Here is a 23,642-nt window from a genome sequence, read left to right as displayed (position 1 = left end):
GCGTTAGCCAGGATGATCTCGATCTCCTGACCTTGTGATCCGCCCGTCTCGGCCTCCCAAAGTGCTGGGATTACAGGCTTGAGCCACCGTCCCCAGCCTAACCTTTTCTTAATGTGGAATTAAAACACACTCAGGGCCGGGCATGGTGGCTCACACCTGTCATCCCAGCACTTTGGGAGGCCGAGGCAGGCGGATCACAAGGTCAGGAGATGGAGACCGTGGTGAAACCCAGTCTCTACTAAAAATACAAAAAATTAGCCAGGCCTGGTGGCAGGCATCTGTAGTCCCAGCTACTCAGGAGGCTGAGGCAGGAGAATGGTATGAACCTGGGAGACGGAGCTTGCAGTAAGCCGAGATGGCGCCACTGCACTCCAGCCTGGGCAACAGAGCGAGACTCCGTCTCAGAAAGAAAAAAAAAAACTCCCACACTTCGGCCAACAGCTGAATGAACCTTTTTTTTGGGGGGACGGAGTCTCACTCTGTCGCACAGGCTGGAGTGCAGTGGTGCGATCTTGGCTCACCACAACCTCCACCCCCTAGGTTCAGGCAATTCTCCTGCCTCAGCCTGCCAAGTAGCTGGGACTACAGGCGCCCCCCACCATGCTTGACTAATTTTTGGCCACCATGCCCTGCCTGAATGAACTTTCAAAATTGGGTTTTAAAAGAGGTATGGAGGCCGGGTGCAGTGGCTCACACCTTTAACCCCAGCACTTTGGGAGGCCAAGATGGGCAGATCACTTCAGGTCAGGAGTTTGAGACCAGCCTGGCCAACATAGTGAAACCCCATCTCCACTAAAAATACAAAAAGGTAGCTGGGCGTGGTGGTGCACCTGTAATCCCAGCTACTCGGGAGGCGGAGGCAGGAGCATCACTTGAACTAGAGAGGTAGTGGTTGCAGTGAGCCGAGATTGTGCCTGGGCAACAGGTAGAGTGGAGAATTAGGCTTTACAAGGCTGGTGTTTAACTATTTTATGGTTTGGTAACAGAAAATATTTACTAACTGGTTATGGCACATTTTTGTAGTCCTAGCTACTTGGGAGGCCAAAGTGGGAAGATAACTTGAACCCAGGAGTTCCAGGCCAGCTTGGGCAACATAGAAAGAGACCCCATCCCTTAAAAAAAAAAAGAAAAAATATTTACATGTATTTTGCTATATATATATATATAGTATTTACATTGGGAGGAAGAAATGAAAGGCGTGGGGTGCATGGCATTTCAAGAACATAAATTCTTCCATGAGAGGGTGTTATCTGGTAGGATGGAAAGTGAGTTTGAAGAGAGGGTGACTATAAGAGTCAACTTATCTGTCTGTGTCTAGGGATGTCCTTCCTGAGATCCGTGCTATCTGCATCGAGGAAATTGGGTGTTGGATGCAAAGCTACAGCACTTCTTTCCTCACTGACAGCTATTTAAAATATATTGGTTGGACTCTGCATGATAAGGTGGGATTCGAGTCAGTTTCCTTTTCCGTTTCCCTCATCTTTTTCCTCACCTTTTCCTGGGCCTGCCACTGAGATATTTTACCTAGTGAGCAATGATTAACCCATCAAGACATTGAACCTTGAAACTCCCTAGCACTGGGGAGGGTAGGATAAGGTAGAGAGAGACATATCCAGGAGATAAAATGACTCAAAACATGAGGTATGGGGAGAGAGACTTTCCCATGGAAGAGAGTTATTGCTGGATGGTAATGCAGGTGCTAAGGGGCAGCCAAAGTATCCTTCTCATGAGTACTGCTGTGATCCTTTTGTTTTTTAAGTAAGAAGACAGCTGTTAATTTTTTCTGACATCTCAGAGTCCTCAGTATAGGAGACACCCAAGCAATAATGAGGGATCGGAGAGGGGAGTCTGGAGGCTCAGTAGGGGCAAGTAGAGTATGGTTAGTCTTGTTTCCATTCTCCTGGTTTTCCTTCCTCATCAGCACCGAGAAGTCCGTCTGAAGTGCCTGAAGGCCCTGAAAGGGCTGTATGGCAACCGGGACCTGACCACGCGTCTGGAGCTCTTCACCAGTCGCTTCAAGGTGAAATGGGTGGCGCTCCTTGGCTTGGCTCTTTGTCGTGATTCCCATTTCCCCACCTTGTATCTTTCTACTCCTCATGCTCTAAGATGTCTTGGCTATCCCAGCATCTTCCTCTGTGTAGGTACTCTCTTTAGGAATTTCTGATTCTAAGAGAGCAGAATGTTTGGAATTTGCATAATGAGATATTGAGTGACTTTCTCCTTTCTGCAGGACCGGATGGTTTCCATGGTCATGGACAAAGAGTACGATGTGGCAGTGGAGGCCGTCAGATTACTGATACTTATCCTTAAGTGAGTCCTGGGAAGAGGGGAGGCCAGTGTCTCAGACCTTTGCCCCTTCCAGGGTCCTCTCCCTCCACCTGTCCTAGCTGACTCTTCTGTCTGTGCAGGTTGACTGAGGTCATTCCTGAGTTGCAGTATCTCGAGGGGGAAATATTTCTGTCTTCTCTAACTCCCCATACTCCTTTGTCTTTCACTCTCCATTTAGAAGTTCTTTGTGAGTTATGTCCTCGTTGCTTTTGCCTCTTTTTGTTTCTAGCCTTGGTTGTGCCAGAAGACAATGTCGCTATTCACACACTCTTTCTGCTTTTCTGTGGGCAGGAACATGGAAGGGGTGCTGACGGACGCAGACTGCGAGAGCATCTACCCCGTTGTGTATGCCTCTAATCGAGGCCTGGCCTCTGCTGCAGGCGAATTTCTGTACTGGAAGTGAGTAGGGCCCCTTTTATTTCTTTAACACCACCCTCTCAGTTTCTCTCCCCGATTTGCTGCTGCCCTACCTAAGGCCTCCCCATCTCCATGGAAGTCTCTCTGGTGTCTCCTTTCCTCTCTCTGCTCCTTGGGGCTTTCCTTAGCTCTGCACCTCCTTTTCCTTTATCATCTCCTTGGGCCATCTCCTCCCTCTGTGGTCATCGTTACACCTCCTTGTTTCCTCCTGTGCTGAGCCCTTTCCTTATGTCCTTTCCACCAGACTCTTCTACCCTGAGTGCGAGATAAGAACGGTAGGTAGAAGAGAGCGACGCCAGAGCCCAGGCGCCCAGAGGACTTTCTTCCAGCTTCTGCTGTCCTTCTTTGTGGAAAGCGAGGTGACATACACAGAGATGAAGTCTGGCTGTTGTGCATAGGACCTACAAGTGGGCTGGGCTTGGTGGCTCATGCCTGTAAGCCCAGCGCTTTGAGAGGCTGAGGTGGCAGAATCCTTTAAGCCCAGGAGTTTGAGACCAGCCTGGGCAACATAGTGAGACCCTGTCTCTACTGGAAAAAAAAAAAAAGACAAATGGAGAAGGATGGGGGTGGACACTGTAGGAAGGAGAGCGATATTTAATCAATGACCACTTCCTAGGGTATTTTAATATGCCATCACTAACTCCCCATGCACCTCCTTCCCCAGCTCCATGACCATGCTGCTTACTTAGTAGACAGCCTGTGGGACTGTGCAGGGGCTCAGCTGAAGGACTGGGAGAGTCTGACAAGCCTGCTGCTGGAGAAGGACCAGAGTGCGTGCCACATGGAGCCAGGGACAGGGACCTTCCACTTCCTAGGGTGAAACCAGGAGAGATTGCTTGCCTGACTTGTACAAGGCAGCAAGGGTGGCATGGGGTTGGGGGAACTTGGAGTTAAGAAGGTGGCTAATCTTTGATTCTGTGTTTTTGATCCTCCTGGCACTCCAGACCTGGGTGATGTGCAGGAAAGCACACTGATAGAAATCCTTGTATCCAGTGCCCGGCAAGCTTCAGAGGGGCACCCACCTGTGGGCCGGGTCACTGGGAGGAAGGTATGGCATGAGGGTGGAGTGGGTAGGTCAGTAATACTCAATCCTGACAGGCATTGTGCATCCTTACCCTTCGGGCCAGGGTTAGGGTACTCCTTCTACCCTTTAAAGAATTTCATTTCCAGAAAAAAGGGTTGGGTGTGGTGGCTCATGCCTATAATCCTAGCACTTTGGGAGGCTGAGGAAGGCAGATCATGAGGTCAGGAGATCAAGACCATCCTGGCTAACATGGTGAAACCCCATCTCTACTAAAAATAAAACAAAAAAATTAGCCGGGCGTGGTAGTGGGCACCTGTAGTCCCAGCTACTTAGGAGGCTGAGGCAGGAGAATGGCGTGAACCTGTGAGGCGGAGCTTGCAGTGAGCTTAGATCGTACCACTGCACTCCAACCTGGGCGACAGAGCGAGACTGTCTCAAAAAAAAAGAAAAAAAAGGGAATTTCATTTCCAGAGAAAAGAAATATCGTGGGAGCTGCCGAGTTCTCTTTTCCTTCCAGGCAGATAAGGTCACGGGGAGGAGGACTGCACACACCCCCTGCACCAGTGTTTCTTTACACCTCCCCCACCCCCAAGTGACTCTCATTCTAGGGCTTAACCTCTAAGGAGCGCAAGACCCAAGCTGATGACAGGGTGAAGTTGACTGAGCACCTCATCCCCCTGCTGCCCCAGCTCCTGGCCAAGGTACCACTCAGCATCACACCATGAGAAGTGAAAGGAAATGGCCTCTATGGGGGTGGGAGTAGGAATTAGCAATGTGTCAGCTCCTAAGGAGACCTCCCTGTCAATCATCACAGTTCTCAGCTGATGCAGAGAAGGTCACTCCCCTGCTCCGGCTTCTCAGCTCATTTGACCTCCACATCTACTGCACTGGGCGCTTGGAGAAGGTAAGGAGATAGATTTCCTACACCTTGCTTCTTGCCTGCTGGGGCCAAAGGGTTCTATTGCCAGTATCTTTTTTTTTTTCCAAGAACCTGGGTTCCAGAAAAATCAGCAAGCCTTGTCTTAGGCATCTTATCCTTGAAGTTTAATGCTTTTAACCCTGTTCCACTTCCCTCCAGAAGAGTGCCCTCCTCCCACCCCCACAGCACACCATCTTCTGCCTTTTCTTCTCAGCACCTGGAGCTGTTTCTGCAGCAACTCCAGGAGGTGGTGGTGAAGCATGCAGAGCCAGCGGTGCTCGAGGCCGGGGCCCATGCCCTCTACCTGCTCTGTAATCCGGAATTCACTTTCTTCAGCCGGGCCGACTTTGCCCGCAGCCAACTAGTGGATCTGCTGACTGACCGCTTCCAGCAGGAGCTTGAAGAGCTGCTGCAGGTAGAAGCTGGGACTGGACAATGGGACACCCAAACAAGGGTGGGAGGGGCTGCAAGACGGGACGTGGACTGATGAGTTCTGGGGGAAATGCTATTGTGGATCTTCTTTCTTCCTCAGTCGTCCTTCCTAGATGAGGATGAGGTATATAATCTGGCAGCCACTCTGAAACGCCTCTCTGCTTTCTACAAGTGAGTGGCTTTCCTCCTCTTTCCCATCCCGTTTTTACTGGTGTCTGTGGAGTTGGTTCCCTCTGTTCTTTTCCAGTATAACGTTCCCATTTCTTCCACAAAGCGCTCATGACCTGACTCGCTGGGAACTCTATGAGCCATGTTGTCAACTCCTGCAGAAGGCTGTGGACACAGGAGAAGTTCCTCACCAGGTGAGTGGACAGGCTAGAGATGGGTTGGGGGCTGGGGGGCTAGATTTTAAGGATCTATGTTCTAGGTGGCCACCAGGTGCATCAAGTCTCAAGGTGTAGAGTGGACAAAGCGAGGAAGATCAGGTCGGGGGGTCACCTCTTAATTCCTCTCTTAGAAGGTAGACTCTACTTCCAGTGTCTTCTTGGATTTCCTGGAAGCCAAGGATAATATTGATGGATTCTAGGAGACGTAGAGTAAATTAGGGAGCGGTGACATTTCTACTTCGTATAGAAGCCTCTGAAGAGTGTCCATAATATCATTCATTTTCCACTGGAAAAGGAATTGGCTCTCCCCTTACTCATTTTCTCTCCTCTTCATTGGTGTGTGTCTGCCTATCTGTCTCTCCCTCTCCTGACCCAAACCTCATTTTTCAAACACTTTGTTGTTACAGGTTATCCAGCCAGCCTTGACTCTTGTCTATTTTTCCATTCTCTGGACACTAACCCACATTTCTAAATCAGATGCTTCCCAGGTGAGTGTGGGTCTTAGATGGGGGAGTGGGAACAGAAGAGTCTGTGTCTTCATTCTTCCCTTTCAAGCCACTGTGCCCACAGAAGCAGCTGTCGAGTTTGAGGGACAGAATGGTGGCCTTCTGTGAACTCTGCCAGAGTTGTCTCTCAGATGTGGATACTGAGATCCAGGAGCAGGTGAGCACTGACTCAAGTGGGAGCAACAAGGCGAGTATCCCTGCCTGCATCCCCCATTCCAAGGAGAAATTGACAAGTGTCATTTCTACCTTGGGAAACATTCTGTCCTTTTAAACATCCTTTCTTTTCCCCCTACAGGCTTTTGTCTTATTAAGTGATCTACTTCTCATCTTTAGCCCTCAGATGATTGTCGGGGGCCGTGATTTCCTTAGGCCACTTGTCTTTTTTCCTGAAGCTACTCTCCAGTCTGAGCTAGCCAGCTTCCTCATGGACCACGTCTTCATCCAGCTGGGAGACCTGGGCAGTGGTGCAGTGACTCTATACCTGGGGCTCAGTAAGGGCTGGGGCTTGGGTGTGGCTCAGGAATATAGGGCAGGAAGCCTAAGTCTGTGATTCCCTTCTGCCTTCCTTGTGAGCCAGGTGATTCCCAGGAGGATCATTTACAGATAGAGCGGCTACACCAGCGGCGCCGCCTCCTGGCCGGGTTCTGCAAGTTGTTGCTTTATGGGGTGCTGGAGATGGACGCAGCCTCAGATGTTTTCAAACACTACAACAAGGTACAGCAAGGCCCTACAGAAATAAAAGAGAAAAGTGCAAGTTGAGCACAGCTATGACTTCAAACACGATAGCACTACAGGTGGGGGATATCCAATGGTATCAAGCTTAAAGGAGAAGTAGGAGGGAAAGGCACTGGGAGTTCAGAATAAGAGGACAAAGAAAAGAGACTTAATAGTAAATAATTATGGAGAAAAAGCTGTGAAGAAATTCACTGGAGGGGAAATAGCTTATTCTTCCTGTCAAGAAATATTTATTTTTCTCTGACCCCTGTCTATGGAATGGGGTAACATAAGAAGGAAAAAAGAATAAAAGAGGGATCAATCCTCACAGGATACCTAGATAGGTGCCCCAGTTTCCTCAACCCACCAGTATTGATTTATGCTTATTGAGCACCTGCTGTGTACCAAGCACCATTCCAGGAACTAAGGCCACAACAGTGAACAAAACACACAAGTTACTATTTGGTGGAGCTTCCGTTGTAGTTGGGGAGAGACAAATAGTGAAGGTGTCAGTGCTGTGTGAGAGGGCAGTCTCAGGCTTACTTCTCTTCTCCAAGAATTGGGCTTGGGGCAGTGTTTGTTTCTTTTTTATTTATTTATTTATTTATTTATTTTTGAGACGGAATCTAGCTCTGTCGCCAGGCTAGAGTGCAATGGCACTATCTGGGCTCACTGTAACCTCTACCTCCCGGGGTTCAAGCAATTCTCCTGCCCCAGCCTCCCAAGTAGCTGGGATTACAGGCACGTGCTGTCATGCCCAGCTAATTTTTATAGTTTTAGTAAAGACAAGGTTTCACCATGTTGGCCAGGGTGGTCTCGATCTCCTGACCTTGTGATCCGCCCACCACGGCCTCCCAAAGTGCTAGAATTATAGGCATGAGCCACCGCACCCAGCCTGTTTCATTATTTGTTTACCAAAACTCTGATTTATTTTGGGCTTTGCACCTGTTGATTAGAGATGAGGTCTAGTCTGAATTATTTTATGCTTCAGTTCGTGTTTCCTACCTAAGGCAGTTTGGGAGGGAGACACGATTAGTGATGTGAAGGAAGAAACAAAATGGTCTTTTCCACCGGTCAGACATTACCTTCCCCACTCTTTCCCCTCAGTTCTACAATGACTATGGTGACATTATCAAGGAAACATTAACTAGAGCAAGGCAGATTGACCGAAGTCATTGTTCCCGAATCCTGCTGCTGAGCCTCAAGCAGGTGCGTCCTTCTGCCTTGAGGGCATGCCCTCCCTGTTGTCCCCAAGTCTCTGTCTACCCTCAGCCACTCAGAATATAAGATCCTTCAGAGCAATAACTTCTTGTTTTGACTCTTAACTTTACATGATAGGTTCCTTCATTCGAATACTTGGAAAGTATTATTTTTTTTTAACTGACTGGGCAACCCCATCAAAAGTAACTTATCAGAATGTTGGAACGCCAACAAGGAAGTGATAGGGAATCCCTAATTATTTTTCAGTCTGTTCTCTTTCAGCCTCCTTCAGTTACTATAGACATTTTTATTTAATGTTACAGAGTAGAGGTGATGGGCGTTGTCTGCTGCAGGGGTTAGTATCAGGGGAGTTCCTTAGAAGGAAAGAAAGAGTAAAAGTAGTAGATGGTGTCCCAAGGCCTTTGGAATTTCTGAGTAGAGAAGAGAATGCTGGACTTCTCTGTTTCTGCCATGTTTTTCCCTTTCCCACATGCACCATGTCTCCTGGACACAGCTGTACACAGAACTGCTGCAGGACCATGGGCCCCAGGGCCTGAATGAGCTTCCTGCCTTCATTGAGATGAGGGACCTGGCCCGGAGGTTTGCCTTGAGTTTTGGACCCCAGCAGCTGCAGAACCGTGACCTTGTGGTCATGCTACACAAGTAGGAAGTATTAGTTGGAGGCCGTGTTCACGGAGGGCTGGGAACAAGGTCTTGGAGGGAGGGTATGTGTGTCAAGGAATAGCAGTCAGGTTAGTGGTGGGTATGCCTTTGGAGACAGGCTGGGGACAGAGGGAGGGTGCACTGGCACAGGATATCTCAGCCCTGGGAGGGAAGTGGGAAGAGACTTTCTTCCTAAAAGAATTCTGCCCAACCAAGGGAAGGCATCAAGTTCTCCTTGTCTGAGCTTCCTCCAGCTGGCTCCTCCGATCAGCCTCCAAATCTGGCATTCCTGGAGCTCCTTTCAGAGTTTTCCCCCCGACTCTTCCATCAGGACAAACAGCTTTTGTAAGTTGGTGGGTGGATAGAGATGTGGATTAGGGAAGGGCCTGCTGAGGGCCCGGTAGCCCCTTCAGCCTTTTGGTTCCACCTCTTTCTTAGACTGTCCTACCTAGAAAAGTGCCTACAGCAAGTCTCCCAGGCACCTGGCCGTCCCTGGGGCCCAGTCACCACCTACTGCCACTCCCTCAGCCCTGTGGAGAACACAGCAGAGACCAGCCCTCAGGTCCTCCCCAGCTCCAAAAGGAGGCGTGTTGAAGGTAGGGTGCTGTGTGGGTATGGGGGTGCCCAGCGTGGATAAGTGCAGGTGGTCTTTGGCTGCCTTCAAACTTATTTTGTCAAATATTTCATTGAGCATCTACTGTCATTCAGGGTATTAATTTCTTTCAAGGTTTAGTCAACTGAAAACCTGCATCAAAAATCAAATAGAGGGCCAGGCGCGGTGGCTCATGCCTGTAATCCCAGCACTTTGGGAGGCCGAGGCGGGCGGATCACGAGGTCAGGCGTTCGAGACCAGCCTGGCCACGATGGTGAAACCCTGTCTCTACTAAAAATACAAAAATTAGCCAGGCGTGGTGGCATGCACCTGTAATCCCAGCTACTGGAGAGGCTGGGGCAGGAGAATTGCTTGAACCTGGGAGGTGGAGGTTGCAGTGAGCTGAGATTGTGCCGCTGCACCCCAGCCTGGGCGACAGAGCGAGACTCTATCTCAAAAAAAAATAATAATAATAAAATGAAATAGAAAACCAATGATAAAACCAAATATTGAACTAAGAAATCTATACCTTCAGAGTACCCCTCCTCAATGTCTTGTATCCCATCATTTTCCAAACTTTAGACACTTTTACACAACCTTCATTATTTTTTCCCTTCAGATCACCTGTTGTCTTATAAGTTGCCTAAGGTTTTTTTGTTTTGTTTTGTTTTGTTTTGAAATGGAGTCTTGCTCTGTCGCCCAGGCTGGAGTGCAGTGGCGGCCTGATCTCGGGTCACTGCAAGCTCTACCTCCCAGGTTCATACCATTCTCCTGCCTTAGCCTCCTGAGTAGCTGGGACTACAGGTGCCTGCCACCACGCCCGGCTAATTTTTTTTTTTGTATTTTTAGTAGAGATGGGTTTTCACCATGTTAGCCAGGATGGTCTTGATCTCCTGATCTCGTGATCCACCTGCCTCAGTCTCCCAAAGTACTGGGATTACAGGCGTGAGCCGCTGTGCCCAGCTGCCTAAGGTTTTTTCTTTGCTTTTTAAAAAACAGCTGCATATTAAGTAACATTGTAGCAATCATTTCATATGCAAGTATGTGTTTTCTAGTGTACATTTTTAAATGGGACTTTATGTGACAGCTTTATTGAGATACAACTTACATATCATAAAAATCATCCCCCCGACCTTTTTTTTTTTTTGAGATGGAGTCTTGTTCTGTCACCCAGGCTGGAGTGCAGAGGCGTGATCTCGACTCACTGCAACCTCCGCCTCCCAGGTTCAAGCGATTATCCTGCCTCAGCCTCCTGAGTAGCTGGGACTACAGGCTCCCACCACCACGCCCGGCCAATTTTTGTATTTCTAGTAGAGACAGGGTTTCACCATGTTGGCCAGGCTGGCCTCAAACTCCTGACCTTGTGATCTGCCCACCTCAGCCTCCCAAAGTGCTCCCAAAGTGCTGGTGAGTCACCGCACCCAGCCAAAAATCACACTTTTAAAGTGTACGCTTAGCATATTCACTGAATTGTACAACCATCACCACTATCTAATTTTAGAACATTTTCATCATTCCAAAAGAAACCACATACCCATTCACAGTCTCTGCCCATCTTCCCAGCCTTAGGTTAGTATCACTAATATAATTCCTATCTCTTGATTTGCCTATTCCAGACCTTTCATATAAATTGAATCATATAATATGTGGCCTTTTATGTCCAGCTTCTTTCACTTAGCACAGTGTTTTCAAGGTTCATCCATACTTTGACATATATAAGTATCTCATACCTTTTTATGGCCAAAACAATATGCCATTGTGTGGATATGCCACATTCTACTTACCCACTTGTCAGTTGATTGACATTTGGGCTGTTTTATGCATAATGCTGCTAAACATGCATGTGCAAACTTTTGGGTAGATGCATCTTTTCAGTTTTCTTGATATATACCTGGGAGTGGAATTGCTGGGTCATATGGCAATTCTATATTTAAGTTTCTGAGGAGCTACCACACTGTTTTCCAAACTACCTACACCATTTTACAATCCTACCAGTAATGTATGGGGGCCCTGGTTTCTTCATGTTGTCACTGGTACTTATTATTTTTTATTTTATCCATCTCCTAGTAACTGTAAGGTGTGGTATCTCATTGTGGTTTAAATTTGCATTTCCCTAATGACCAGTGGTATTGAGCATCTTTTCATGTGCTTATTGACAATTTGTTTATCTTCTTTGGAGAAATGTCTGTTCTGATCCTTTACTATTTTAAAATAGGGTTGTCTTTTTATTGTTGAGTTTTAAGTATTCTTTATATATTCTAGACACGAGATTTCTTATGATATGCAAACATTTTCTCCCATATTTTGGGTTATCTTTTCATGTTATTGGTGGTATCCTTTGAAACACAAATATTCTTGAATTTGGTGAAATCTAACTTACTTTTTCCTTTTGTTGCTTTTGCTTTTGATGCCCTATCTTGAGAAATTGTTGGCTAATTCAGGGTCACAAAGATTTACTCCTGTGTTTTCTTCTAAGAGTTACAGTTTTAGCTCTTAATTTAGTTTTTTTTTTTTTTTTTTTTTTGAGACGGAGTTTCGCTCTGCCACCCAGGCTGGAGTGCAGTGGCCGGATCTCAGCTCACTGCAAACTCCGCCTCCCGGGTTCACGCCATTCTCCTACCTCAGCCTCCCGAGTAGCTGGGACTACAGGTGCCCGCCACGTCGCCCAGCTAGTTTTTTGTATTTTTAGTAGAGACAGGGTTTCACCATGTTAGCCAGGATGGTCTCGATCTCCTGACCTCGTGATCCGCCCGTCTTGGCCTCCCAAAGTGCTGGGATTACAGGCTTGAGCCACTGCGCCCGGCCGCTCTTAATTTAGATGTGTGATCCAGTTTGAGTTAATTTTTGTGTATGGTGTGAGATGGGGTGTGATTTCTTTTTGCTGTCTTCTGTGTACCACCTAAAATTATATCTTATACCACCAGGAAACTCTGCTTTAATCAATTAACTAATATGTATTTGTTAAGAACCTATTATATGCAAGATACTATGTTCAGTGTTTTAGGGGCCATGAAGAATCCTCCAGCAGCTTATCATCTAATAGGAAAAGGGAAAATTTTAATTATGGAAAACCCGAATTATGAGCAATTGCCAATAAATAACTGCCTGAAGGCTTGTACAAATGAATGCTGTAGAATTCAGAGAATGATGAAGGCTTTACCAAGAAGATGGAAATGCTGGCGCTTAAAAAATAAGTAATATTTGTGTAAGCTGAACAGAGGAAGGAAGAGCATCATGGGCTGGCAGAATAGCACAAGCAAAGCATAGAACGCTGTGTGCTGGGCGAAGCATGAAGGTACATAGATCGCTCTGCCTAAAGCGTAGAGTTTGTGAAGACAAGATAAAACTGAAGAGATTGTTTTCATTCATTCAATAGATACTGAGCTCCATGTGCTGGGAATACAGCAGTGAACAAAAAAGCCAAAAATCTCTTTCTTTAGAGGGTGTCAGATAGTAGTAAATGCTATGGCAAAAAACAGGGAGGAGTATAAGGAATCCTGGTGGGTTGGGGATTGCAGTCTTACAAAGACTGATCAAGGGAAGACTCAAGAACACAAATGTTGGGCAAAAGCATAAAATAAGTTAAAAGATACACTTAGGCACATTAAAATTTTAACAGGTTTATTTGAGCATTCAGCAGTTTATCAATCAGGCAGTGACAGACCGCAAGCAGTTCAGGGTGCCACCACTGAGGAAACCAGTGGGGACACTTATAAGGTGTCTGTGGGAGCAAGACAAAGAAAATATTTAATTGGTTAAAGTGGAAAGTTCATATTTAGAGGTTAACTGACCATAAATCTCTTGTTAGAGGTTAGTCAGTAGTTTCTGACTGGTTAAGCTTAAGTTTCCTTCTCCTAGGTTACACACAACACTTTCACTCTGAGTTGAGTTTCAGTTTGCTGACTTAGGAACCCAAAGTGCAGGAGACATTTCAGCCTATTGGCCTCCCAGCGAATTTTTTTCACATGTGAGGGAGGCTGCTTAGTGTGCATCAGAATAGCATAGCAAAGGAAGCATCCAGTCCTGAGGCCATGAGGGGATGGGGGGAATGTTCCTGGAATGTTCAAGGAACAGCAGAGAAGACCATTAATGGCCAGAATGCAGATGGTAGGATATGAGACCAAATAGGGTGCAGGATCCCAGAGCATCTAAGGCAGAGACTGACTTTTACTCTGTGTGCAGTAGGAAACCGTTGGAGGATTTTGAGCAGAGGAACGACAGGATCAACCTCTGTTTTTAAAGGATCCTACTGGCTGCTGTGTTGAAAACGACAGGAGATGGGGGAAGGCTTGAAGCGGGGAGACCAGCAGGGAGGCTGTGGCTGTTGTAGGAATCCAGCCCAAGATTCAAGATAAGAGAGCTTCTTAAGCCAGGGGCAATGGTGGAGGTGCCGAAAAACGGCCAGATTCTGGGTGCATTTTCAAGGTATCTCTAGTAGGCTTTTCTGACAAACTGGATGTGGGATATAAAACAAAAAGAGGAATTGAGACTAGCTCCAAGTTTTGGCCTGACAGAAGGATGGAGTTGACAGTATCTGAGATGGGGAAGGCAGAGTGTGAAGATAGCTGTGGGGGAAGGTTGGGGCATTGGTGTTGGCCACAGGATTACAGGCGGAGATGTTGAACAAACCGTAGGGGCTGTTAAGATGGAGTTCAGGGGACAGCTGAAGGCTTGAGATCCCTTTGGGATGTGGCAGAGTGTAGGTGATGTTTAAGGATGTGAACCTCAGTGTCTGGGTAATCTAGTGAAGATGGAGAAGCCAGTGAAGATGGAGAAGAGGAGAGACTCAAGGGCCCAGCCCTCGGGCATCACACCACTAACAGCTCGGGGAGATCAGGAGGACACACCTGGGGCCCCAAGGTTTCCCCTCTGGGCATACAAGCCCGGGGTATGGCTCTTCCCTGTTTTCTGTAGCCCTCTGCTTAAACCCATAGCAGCTCACTTTGGGATTATTGTTTTCAGTGGATGAACATGGCCATGGAGAAGGAGGGTAACGGGAGTGTGACTGTTTACAGTTAACAGACTTAATATCAATTTGATTGATGCTTTAAAATAGTATTGCCTGGGTTTTCTCAGGCAGTGAGAATCTTTGGATTCTTTCTCCTCCTCTACCTTCTCCAATCTCTGTAGGAGCTAAGTCCCCCTTCATATCATATCAATTATACTGGCATTGTAATCACTTCATTTTTTTCTAGCTTTTGGAAAATCCTGTCTCCTATTTTCCAGTTCTTTCCTGGCCCTCATGCATCCACTCTGGCCTCTGGTACCAAAACTCTGTTGTCATTTTAAGCTTTTTCTGACCACAGAAATCTTGGATAGGATCTCAAATGTCTTCATTGGCTAATTCAGACCTCTCAATCTTAGAGACTCCAACACTCCCTCATATTTGTGTTCACCTGTTCACCTGTTACAGTTTATCTGTGAAATGTATATTTATGTATCTTTCCATTTAGTTTCCTAAGCTATGTAGCAAGTTTTCCTTGGACAAGGCCTAACTACAATTCTCTAAGCCTTACTTTTTGGTACATAAGGCTATGTATTTAGTACATTGGGCTGTGCCCATTTGAGGGCAACAGAATGAGGCTGTACAGGTTTTCCATTCTCTTCTTGATTGACTTTCCCTTACTAAATCCCGGGCAGGTCTTGGAAAGAGAGCACACCTGTTGCAGGCCCTGGGCTGTGGTTAATGTGTGCATCTGCTTGGCAGGGCCTGCCAAGCATAACAGAGAGGACGTCTCCTCGTCCCAGGAAGAAAGTCTGAAGCTGAACAGCATCCCGCCCACGCCTACCCTCACCTCCACAGCCGTGAAGAGCAGGCAGCCCCTGTGGGGGTTGGAAGAGATGGAGGAAGAAGATGGCTCAGAGTTGGATTTTGCCCAGGGGTGAGGCCATGGAGGGAATCTGGGTGTCTGAGTTCCCAGTTTGGTGTCTGGCTACCTCCATCTTGCTGTTTCTGTTTTGTAGTTCCCTGCTGTAGCAGTCCCTCATTGGTGGGTTCTTCTCTAATCCTTCTCCATTTTTTAGCTTTAAAATGCATCTCTCCCAACACTGAGCTTTTCTCCCCATTAACACCAGCTGCCTTACATCCTCCTCTTCTTACTCTTGATTTTTATCCCATCATTGATCCTGCTTCATTCCCAGCAGTCAGCCCCTCGCAGGCACCCAGAGGTCAAGGTTCTTGGGTCCACAGTATTTCCAGACTCCAGGCAACAACCCTTCAGGTCCTGGTCTGGGCAACCAGCTGATGCGGTGAGCTTTTCTCATCATCTCCTGTCTTCACTTCAGATCTGTTGCCCACTGTAAGGAGATTCCTTTCTCACCCATTGCCTCTCTGTGGGTGCTTTTTGGACTTGTTTTTAGCCACAGAGCACTTCCTGTCAGCACAATCTGGAAACCTACTATGTTGTACTTACTACTCCCCACTTCCCCCACCCCGGGTGTCTGAGAAACTCTCAGGGGTCCTCAAAGAACAGTTTGAAAAGCCTGACTCTTTGCCCCTACATCAGACTCAGCCTTATGGAAGAGGACGAGGAAGAAGAGTTAGAAATTCAGGATGAGTCAAGTGAAGAACAGCAGGATACAGACATGGTGAGTGGACCACCCTGCACTTCTCTCTCAAGAACTAGGGGCTGATGTGCCAAAGAGAAGCCAGGGTGTTTCCCCTCTCCCCACTCGGTGATCCCTAGTCTCTGAAAGCTGAATGAATCTAGAGTAAAGGAGGACAGGTTATACGTTGGTTTAGACTTGCTTGGACTCTACTTTTAGTAAAGAATAAGGAAAATAAATTACAAATACCAAAGAAGGTTGGAATAGCACTCTTGCTCCCAATCCCTAAGTAAATGTTGTTGCCTCCGAACCTCCTAGGAATTGGAAGTCCTAATGCTGGAGGTGGGAGGTCATTCAGTCCAGGTGGCAGCCCCCTTCAGTGTCTCTCCTCCCAACACATTGCCCCCTGTCCTCCCTCTCCCTACTACAGGGCTTCCCCTCCCTGTCCCTTCTCTCACTCCCCTTCTAACCTAGCCTGTTTCCCCAGGAGGAAATGCTGCTGGTGTAGTGGGAAAAGCCTGGCATTTAGAGTGAGGTGACCTGAGTGCTAGTCCTCAACTCCATGTCAAGTTAGCGCTTTAAGCCTTCTCAGCCTCCATTTTCTCATCTTTATTTTTGAATTATTTTTATTTTTTGAGGTAGAGTCTCTCTCTGTCGCCTAGGCTGGAGTGCAGTGGCACAATCTCGGTTCACTGCATCCTCTGCCTCCTGGGCTCAAGCGGTTCTGCCTCAGACTCCCAAGTAGCTGGGATTAAAGGCATGTGCCATCACGCCTGGCTAATTTTTTTTGTATTTTTAGTAGAGATGGGGTTTCGCCATATTGGCCAGGCTATTCTCGAACACCTGACCTCGAGCAGATCCACCTGCCTCAGTCTCCCTTAGTGCTGGATTACAGGTGTGAGCCACTGCGTGCAGCCCATTTTCTTATCTTTAAAACAGAACTGTTAGCCTGTAGTTCCAGCAGCTCAGGAGGTGGAGACAGGAGGATCAATAGTCCAGGAGTTGGAGTCCAGCCTGGGTAACATAGTAAACTCCTGTTTCTTAAAAAAAAAAAAAAAAAAAAAATCAACAATTCAAAAATAAATAAAATGGACCTTTTACATAAAATATAAGGTAAAACCACTTTATACATGGAAAAGGGCTATGTCTGAGGTCAGGCTACTGTAACGGAATTCCATAGACTGGTATCTTACAAACAGCAGAAATTTATTTCTTATGGTTCTGGAGGCTGAAGTCCAAGGGTTGGGTTCTGGTGAGGGCCTTCTTCCAGCCTGCAGACTGCTGGCTTCTAGTTGTATCCTCACCTGGAGGAGAAACAGCAAGCTAGCTCTCTGACCTAGGCTTAGAAGGGCATTCATCCATCCATGAGGGCTGCACCCCTATGACCCTATCATCTCCCAAAGGCCCCACTTCCAAACAGCATCACGCTGGGGGAAGGATTTCAACATGTGTGTTTGGGGGGACACAGATATTCAGTCCATTACAGGCTCTGTATCTTCTGTTATTCTTCTGTTCTGTTCTCTTCTCTGCAGGGAGGGAAAAAGAACAGAATAGAACAGAACAGGGGAGTCTTGTGCTCAGAAGGAGAAACCAAACAGTGATAGCTTCAAACCAGAGACTAGAGAGCAAGGCCTCTGTTAAAGTATTATTTCCTAACATATCAGGAAAAATCCATTTTCTGATTTCCAAACCAAAGGCATTGAAGGGGCTCAGTCAGCAGGCCAAGAAGCGCTCTGCAGTCAGGACCAATCCTCGTGTCCACACTAACATCCGTACCAGGAGGTGGCATAAGGGCCTGCTCTGCCCATATTTGTTCTTATGAGGCTGGGAAAGGAACTGGTTTTTTTGTTTGCGAAGTGATAGGAGTGTGGAAAGGCCTTTTTGACTTTTAACCTCATTCTCTCTAGCAAGCAAGTAGCTACTCTTCCCCCAGTGAGCGTGGGCTGGACCTCTTAGATTCTACAGAGCTGGATGTTGAGGTGAGTGTCCCCAGAGCAGGAGGAGTTATGTGTCCTTGGGAAATGCTGGCAGGCAACCCATGTACTCATCAAATTGACAGAAAGGCTACAGCCTGGGGGTGGCCCTCTGAGCTGTCTCTGGGGCTTTTACAGTAACCCGGGGGAGGACGGTCTGCCCATTGGCCTGTTGCTGTGTCCTGTGTATTCCTTTCATCTTTCTCATTATAGGATTTCTGACATGACTGGGCCCCTCCCCAGCTTCACTCCCTACCTCAAGGATGTGACCATTTGGAAAAGGCAAAGAGAAAAGGAGCAAAATGAAGCATTCCCCCAGGCTTCAGCCCTGGGCTCTGAGGGGAAGGAGTTGGGCATTGTTTTTCTAACCTAACCTTTCCCTCTGGTGATGTTGGGGTAGAGAAGCTGAGAGACCGTGTCCTCCCTAATGCACTGTGACCCAGTCCCCCTGCCTTTTTCCTGTTCTGTTTGGAGTGGAGAGGGGCAGTGCCTCTCTATGTCTAATGGAAAGAGCCCATAGTTTCCTGGATTTTTGGAACATCTTTCTCAGCCTATTTTTTGTCCTAATGATTCGCTCAATAAACATGTTTGAATCCACACGTTCCCAAGGTGTGGCTTAATAAGATCGTTAAACTGATGGAGGTCAGGTTCTTCGTCTGCCTTGTCCCATGGCCCAGTGTATAGGTGTCCCCACACCCCGCAGGTGCTTTGTCTACAGTCTCTCCAGGAAGTATTGCTTAGTAACTGAGAGGCGGGGTGAGCCAGTGGAGATAGGGAGAGATTAACTGCCTGTGAGTAGTTTATCTAGTGGCCACAGCCTCTGCAGCAGTGAAAGTTGTGCTGACAGGTGGGAGAGCAGGAACTTGTAAATCTGCTTGTCTCACCCACGCGGGCCAGGCCAGGCCATGTGTCCTGGCAGCCTTCACCCAGGGGTTCTTTCCAAAGGAAATTTTATCCTGTCATCCCAAAGGTACCTGTCATAATTTGGAATTTGATCAAATTACAGTATCTAAGAGTTAAAATGAAACTAAGGAGTTACTGTAAATGTCCAACCCTAAAATCCAAGTGACAGATGTCACCTTCACTCTTGCCTTCTCCAGCTAGTTCTTCACCAAGTTCTGTCAAGACTTGGTGAAAAATGTTCTCTGGCCTATGTCCTCCACACATTGTCACCATCATCTCTCACCTAGACTGCCGCAGTGCAGCCTCAGGGCTGGCCTCTTGAAACTCACACGTTTGCTCTTGTTTTGCCTTGTGGAGCAGCACAGCACCTCTATTCTTTCTTGTCCCTCTGACAAGCAGTATTTGAAGACAGCTGTTGTCATTTTGTATTTTCACTGTTTTCTTCTGTGGTTTAAGGAACGCTTCAGCCTCTCTCTTTAGATATAATTTCCAGTTCTTCCCATCATGGGCACCTGCTTTAGTGACAGGTTCTCACTATGGTCTCCTAGGCCAGATACAGCCATCCAGCTAGTGATCTGTGCAGAAAGAGCCATGATTTCCTGCGATCAGGTCACTTAGCCAAGACTACCTCACCCCTTTTATTCTCTTTCCCTGCCCCCAACTGCCCTCCCAGATAAAAGCTAGAAGAAATTGGGTTGTGGGTCTCCTTTTGGAAAGGAGTCCGAAGGAGTCAGAGCTGGGTTGGGGGGAAGGCTAACTCATTGAGAGATCTTTAGCCTGTATTCAGGTAGAATAGCTCCAGAGAGAGGAGCCTGTTTTATGGGATGAGGGAACAGAGTGGGAGAACTGAGGAGAAGATGTGGAGTCTCTAAGAATCTAGGAGGGGAAAGATTCCTGAGTTATTTAAATATCAGCCAAGCTAAGGGTGCTTCACAAGAAGATAAGAGCAGCTTGGGGGCTTTGCGTCAATATGGACACCTGTGTACAGCCAGGCAGCCCGGTGCACTGGGTTGAGTCACAGCCTTTGAATCTGGGAGCTTGACACCATACTCCCTAAAGCTTTTGACGCTGTTTATTGAGTGGCTGGGTCTAGGTTGTCTCCTTGAATATGGGCTCTGTGATGCTTGACTAGTAGAAGATGATAGAAATGATGCCGTGCTAGTTAGTGGGCCCAGATTTTAAGGAAACTGGCAGTTTCCATTTCCTGTCTCTTGTACTTGGGTTCACGCTTGGAACCCAGTCACCATTCTGTGAGCAAGCCCAGCAGCCGAAGGAAAAGGCCGTGTGTAGGTGTTCCTGCCAGCAGCCCTCACCGAGGTCCCAGCCAACATCCATGTTGGCTGCCAGACTCAGTAAAGACGGGAGTCAGATGATCCAACCTCCCCTGTTTTTCAGTTTTCCCAGATGAGGTCCAGGCATCAGGGAGCGGAGACAGCCCATCTTTTCTGTGCACTTTCCAAATTCCTGACCATGAGTCCATGGGCATAATAAGATGGTGGTTTACACCACTCAGTCTGGAGGGGTTTGTTATGTAGCCATAGCAACTGGAACAGGGCCTTAGAGTCATAAGACTCCCAATGTTTGGACATTTATATCAGTTTTTAAAAATTTTTAGGTTATATAAACATATTCTATATTATACACATTTAAAATGTAACAGATGAGTTGATGAAATAAGTGTTTTAAAATATTTCATTGGTTAACAGTGCAAAATACCTTTTTGCTCTTAAAAAAGGGTTTAGTGAGAGCAAAGTGAGAAACATTTTTTTAAATCATGATTCAACATTTTCTGAAGTTCAGTTGAAAGTTCAGTTTAGGGCTGGGTGCAGTGGCTCATGCCTGTAATCCTAGCACTTTGGGAGGCCAAGGCGGGCAGATCACGAGGTCAAAAGATTGAGACCATCCTGACCAACATGGTGAAACCCTGTCTCTACTAAAAATACAACAAAATTAGCTGGTCGTGGTGGTGTGCGCCTGTAGTCCCAGCTACTCGGGAGGCTGAGACAGAAGAATCACTTGAACCCAGGAGACGGAGGTTGCAGTGAACCGAGATTGCGCCACTGCACTCCAGCCTGGCGACCGAGCAAGACTCCGTTTCAAAAAAAAAAAGTTGTTTATTCTGATATTAATTTTAATGACCTTCATAACTGCCAGGAGTACCTCTCAAAAACAGGCAAATGCAAGTGGATTAGGTTCCTCTTTGCTGTTAATTGCTTTTTAAATAGATCCAAACCCCCTGAAAATCTTCACCTGAAAGACTTGTGAACAGGTCAGAGGATGATTTCCCAGTGCAGACAACAGTACCCTCATGAGAATAGGCATTGTTTGGGAGCACAAAACCTGAAGTGCACAAGCTGCGGTGTGGTGATGGGCTGGGGGTTTGCCTCTTCCTTCAGGATACTGATCATATTCCAGGGGAATAATGACTTACAATGTTTTTATCTACACTTGATCTTGGCCAAAAGGCCAAGTAGCGATACTATATTTGTGTCTTAAAAGATTAGAATTTTTCTTTATTTCTGCTGCACAACATCTGTGGATATTTTTTGTGCATGCCTTCACCTTGACATGCTCAGCTGTGAAGGGTTCGTGACAGCAAGCCCCCTGTGAAGGGTTCGTGACAGCAAGCCCCCTGCCGGCCAGCTGGGACAGCCCAGGGCTCCGGCTTCTCAGCAGCACCTCCCACTGGCCAGGCCCAGGCCAGGCTGGACCAAGCTGAGGCCAGCTCAGGTAGCAGGCACGGAGGCCTTTGCCCAGCCTGACAAGTGATGCAGAGCAGTGCTTTTCAGGGTCTGGCACTGTAGGGTCTAGCCCCACTGGGTCTGTGGGTTTTTCTCCTCGTGTGTGGAGACAAGAGATTGTAGAAATGAAGACACAAGACAGAGATAGAAGAAAAGACAGCTGGGCCCAGGGGACCACTACCACTTAGATGTGGAGACCACTAGTGGCCCTGAATGCCTGACCGCGCTGCTATTTATTGTATACAAGGCAAAAGGGGCAGGGTAAGGAGTGTGAGTCATCTCCAATGATTGATAAGGTCCTGTGAGTCACGTGTTCACCGGACGGGGGCCTTTCCCTTTTAGGTAGCCGAGGCAGAGAGAGAGAGGACAGCTTACGTCATTATTTCTTCTATGCTCTTCTCAGAAAGATCAAAGACTTTAATACTTTCACTAATTCTGTTACTGGTATCTAGAAGGTGGAGCCAGGTATACAGAGCGGAACATGAAAGTGAAACAGGTGCGTCACTGCTGAAGCACAGCATCCCAGGGAAACGGTTAGGCCTCCAGATGACTGTGGGCGGGCCTGACTGTCAGACCTTCCACAAGAGGTGGTGGAACAGTCTTCTCTAACTCCCCCTGGGAAAGGGAGACTCCCTTTCCCGGTCTGCTACCACTAGACCAAGGTCTGCTGAGTAACGAACGGGTGCCTTCCCAGGCACTGGCGTTACCACTAGACCAGGGAGCCCTCTAGTGGCCCTGTCTGGGCATGACACAGGGCTCACACTCGTCTTCTGGTCACTTCTCACTGTGTCCCTTCAGCTCCTGTCTCTGTATGGCCTGGTTTTTCGTAGGTATAATGATTGTAAAACAAAGATTATTATAATATTGGAATAAAGAGTAATGCTATAAACTAATGGTTAGTGATATTCTCATATATAATCATATCTATATTTCTAGTATAACTATTCTTATTCTGTATATTTTCTTTATTATACTGGAACAGCTTGTGCCCTGGTCTCTTGCCTTGGCAGCTGGGTGGCTTGCCTCCCACATGGCACCGCTGGGCATTGTCTGTTAATATTGAATAATTGTTTTGTGTTTTTTTTTTTTTTGGAGACGGAGTCTTGCTCTGTCGCCCAGGCTGGAATGCAGTGGCCAGATCTCAGCTCACTGGAAGCTCTGCCTCCCGAGTTTACGCCATTCTCCTGCCTCAGCCTCCCGAGTAACTGGGACTACAGGCGCCCGCCACCTCGCCCGCCTAGCTTTTTGTATTTTTTAGTAGAGACGGGGTTTCACCGGGTTAGCCAGGATGATCTCGATCTCCTGACCTCGCGATCCGCCCGTCTCGGCTTCCCAAAGTGCTGGGATTACAGGTTTGAGCCACCACGCCCGGCCTGAATAATTGTTTTAAGATTACTTTTAATGATTTTCAATAAGGCTTTACCTTTTTAAACTTGCACTGTGGCCATGAGCTCTGCCGGAAGTGACTTGGTGTTGTCTCCTGAGTTATAAAGTGAAGAGATTTTTTTTTTTTTTCTTCAGATTACTGAGAGTCTTCAGTTACTAGATAAGTCGCCCCATCCTTGTAACTCCAGGTGACACTGACTGGAGTTTATGGGATGAAAGAGGAATGTGTGCTTGGATGATAGGGTGTGATAGTGAAGGGGTGAAAGGTTTCTTCTCACACATAGACATGGTGAGGTCTTCCTTGAGCTCTTTAGAGCCTTCCCTTGGGATAGGATGAAATACCGAGATCCTAGAAATGATTCACGAAACGAGTCACTCATCAGTTCAGATTCACCAATTACCCCTAGATGTGTATGGGATTTGGATGTCAGAGAGAAACAGGCACTGAAGATTTTTGGTCAGGACAGGGCAGAGAAATAAGGAGAAGAGCTGAAAACTCACCAAAGGATAGATAAACCCGGGGCGTTTAGAGAAGACCTGTAGTGTGCAAAGGAGCCCAGAATCCTGGGGAAACTTGGAGGGAAATATACTTAATTTGATTCAGTAAGTTAGGCCCAGTGAAGGGATTGGGTGGCATAGGTAGAAGCAGAAAAATAAAGCATCTTGTATTGCTGGAGTAGCCTCTGTCTCTGAGGTCACATCCCAACTTAGCAAGTCAGCTTAACCTGGTGAGAAACATGGGTTCAACTCCTGGCTTCTGCACTGCCAGGGCAGAGAGGACGACTGCCGTTTGCTGACACAATCTTGCAGTTCAGTTTTATTTTTTTAACCAAGGTGTGGGAGAAGGCAGCTCCACATAATGCTGAATATTATGGGTTCTGAAGTGAAAATTTTTGTCAGGGTTTAAATTTT

At 47.1% G+C, this 23,642-nt stretch overlaps 1 protein-coding gene across 10 annotated transcripts in view; it reads left to right on the top strand.

The window, feature by feature from the left end:
• The window catches only part of STAG3 (STAG3 cohesin complex component), a 45,612-nt gene extending 27,309 nt beyond the window's left edge, over positions 1-18,303 (top strand). For 7 of the 10 annotated variants that reach the window (XM_017886053.1, XM_017886051.1, XM_017886049.1 and 4 more), the window contains 25 exons: positions 1,319-1,442; positions 1,922-2,020; positions 2,231-2,310; positions 2,620-2,727; positions 2,990-3,104; positions 3,410-3,515; positions 3,690-3,793; positions 4,378-4,470; positions 4,584-4,673; positions 4,903-5,103; positions 5,221-5,291; positions 5,395-5,482; positions 5,914-5,994; positions 6,077-6,169; positions 6,308-6,476; positions 6,590-6,726; positions 7,834-7,935; positions 8,441-8,589; positions 8,806-8,934; positions 9,028-9,185; positions 14,889-15,063; positions 15,323-15,430; positions 15,688-15,769; positions 17,635-17,706; positions 17,914-18,303. In XM_017886053.1, the coding sequence (XP_017741542.1) occupies positions 1,319-1,442; positions 1,922-2,020; positions 2,231-2,310; positions 2,620-2,727; positions 2,990-3,104; positions 3,410-3,515; positions 3,690-3,793; positions 4,378-4,470; positions 4,584-4,673; positions 4,903-5,103; positions 5,221-5,291; positions 5,395-5,482; positions 5,914-5,994; positions 6,077-6,169; positions 6,308-6,476; positions 6,590-6,726; positions 7,834-7,935; positions 8,441-8,589; positions 8,806-8,934; positions 9,028-9,185; positions 14,889-15,063; positions 15,323-15,430; positions 15,688-15,769; positions 17,635-17,706; positions 17,914-17,922 (2,743 nt within the window). In that variant the 3' untranslated portion in view covers positions 17,923-18,303. Of the gene's footprint in view, positions 1-1,318; positions 1,443-1,921; positions 2,021-2,230; positions 2,311-2,619; positions 2,728-2,989; positions 3,105-3,409; positions 3,516-3,689; positions 3,794-4,377; positions 4,471-4,583; positions 4,674-4,902; positions 5,104-5,220; positions 5,292-5,394; positions 5,483-5,913; positions 5,995-6,076; positions 6,170-6,307; positions 6,477-6,589; positions 6,727-7,833; positions 7,936-8,440; positions 8,593-8,805; positions 8,935-9,027; positions 9,186-14,888; positions 15,064-15,322; positions 15,431-15,687; positions 15,770-17,634; positions 17,707-17,913 lie in introns of those variants that run through there. The other 3 variants (XM_017886054.1, XM_017886055.1, XM_017886058.1) reach the window with 3 other exon arrangements.
• Positions 18,304-23,642: the final 5,339 nt, after the last annotated feature.

This window comes from Rhinopithecus bieti, unplaced genomic scaffold, assembly GCF_001698545.2.
Source record: "Rhinopithecus bieti isolate Rb0 unplaced genomic scaffold, ASM169854v2 scaffold_14454, whole genome shotgun sequence".
NCBI classification, from domain to species: domain Eukaryota; kingdom Metazoa; phylum Chordata; class Mammalia; order Primates; family Cercopithecidae; genus Rhinopithecus; species Rhinopithecus bieti.
The sequence above is the reverse complement of the archived record's forward strand: the minus strand, read 5'-3'. Positions and strand labels throughout refer to the sequence as shown.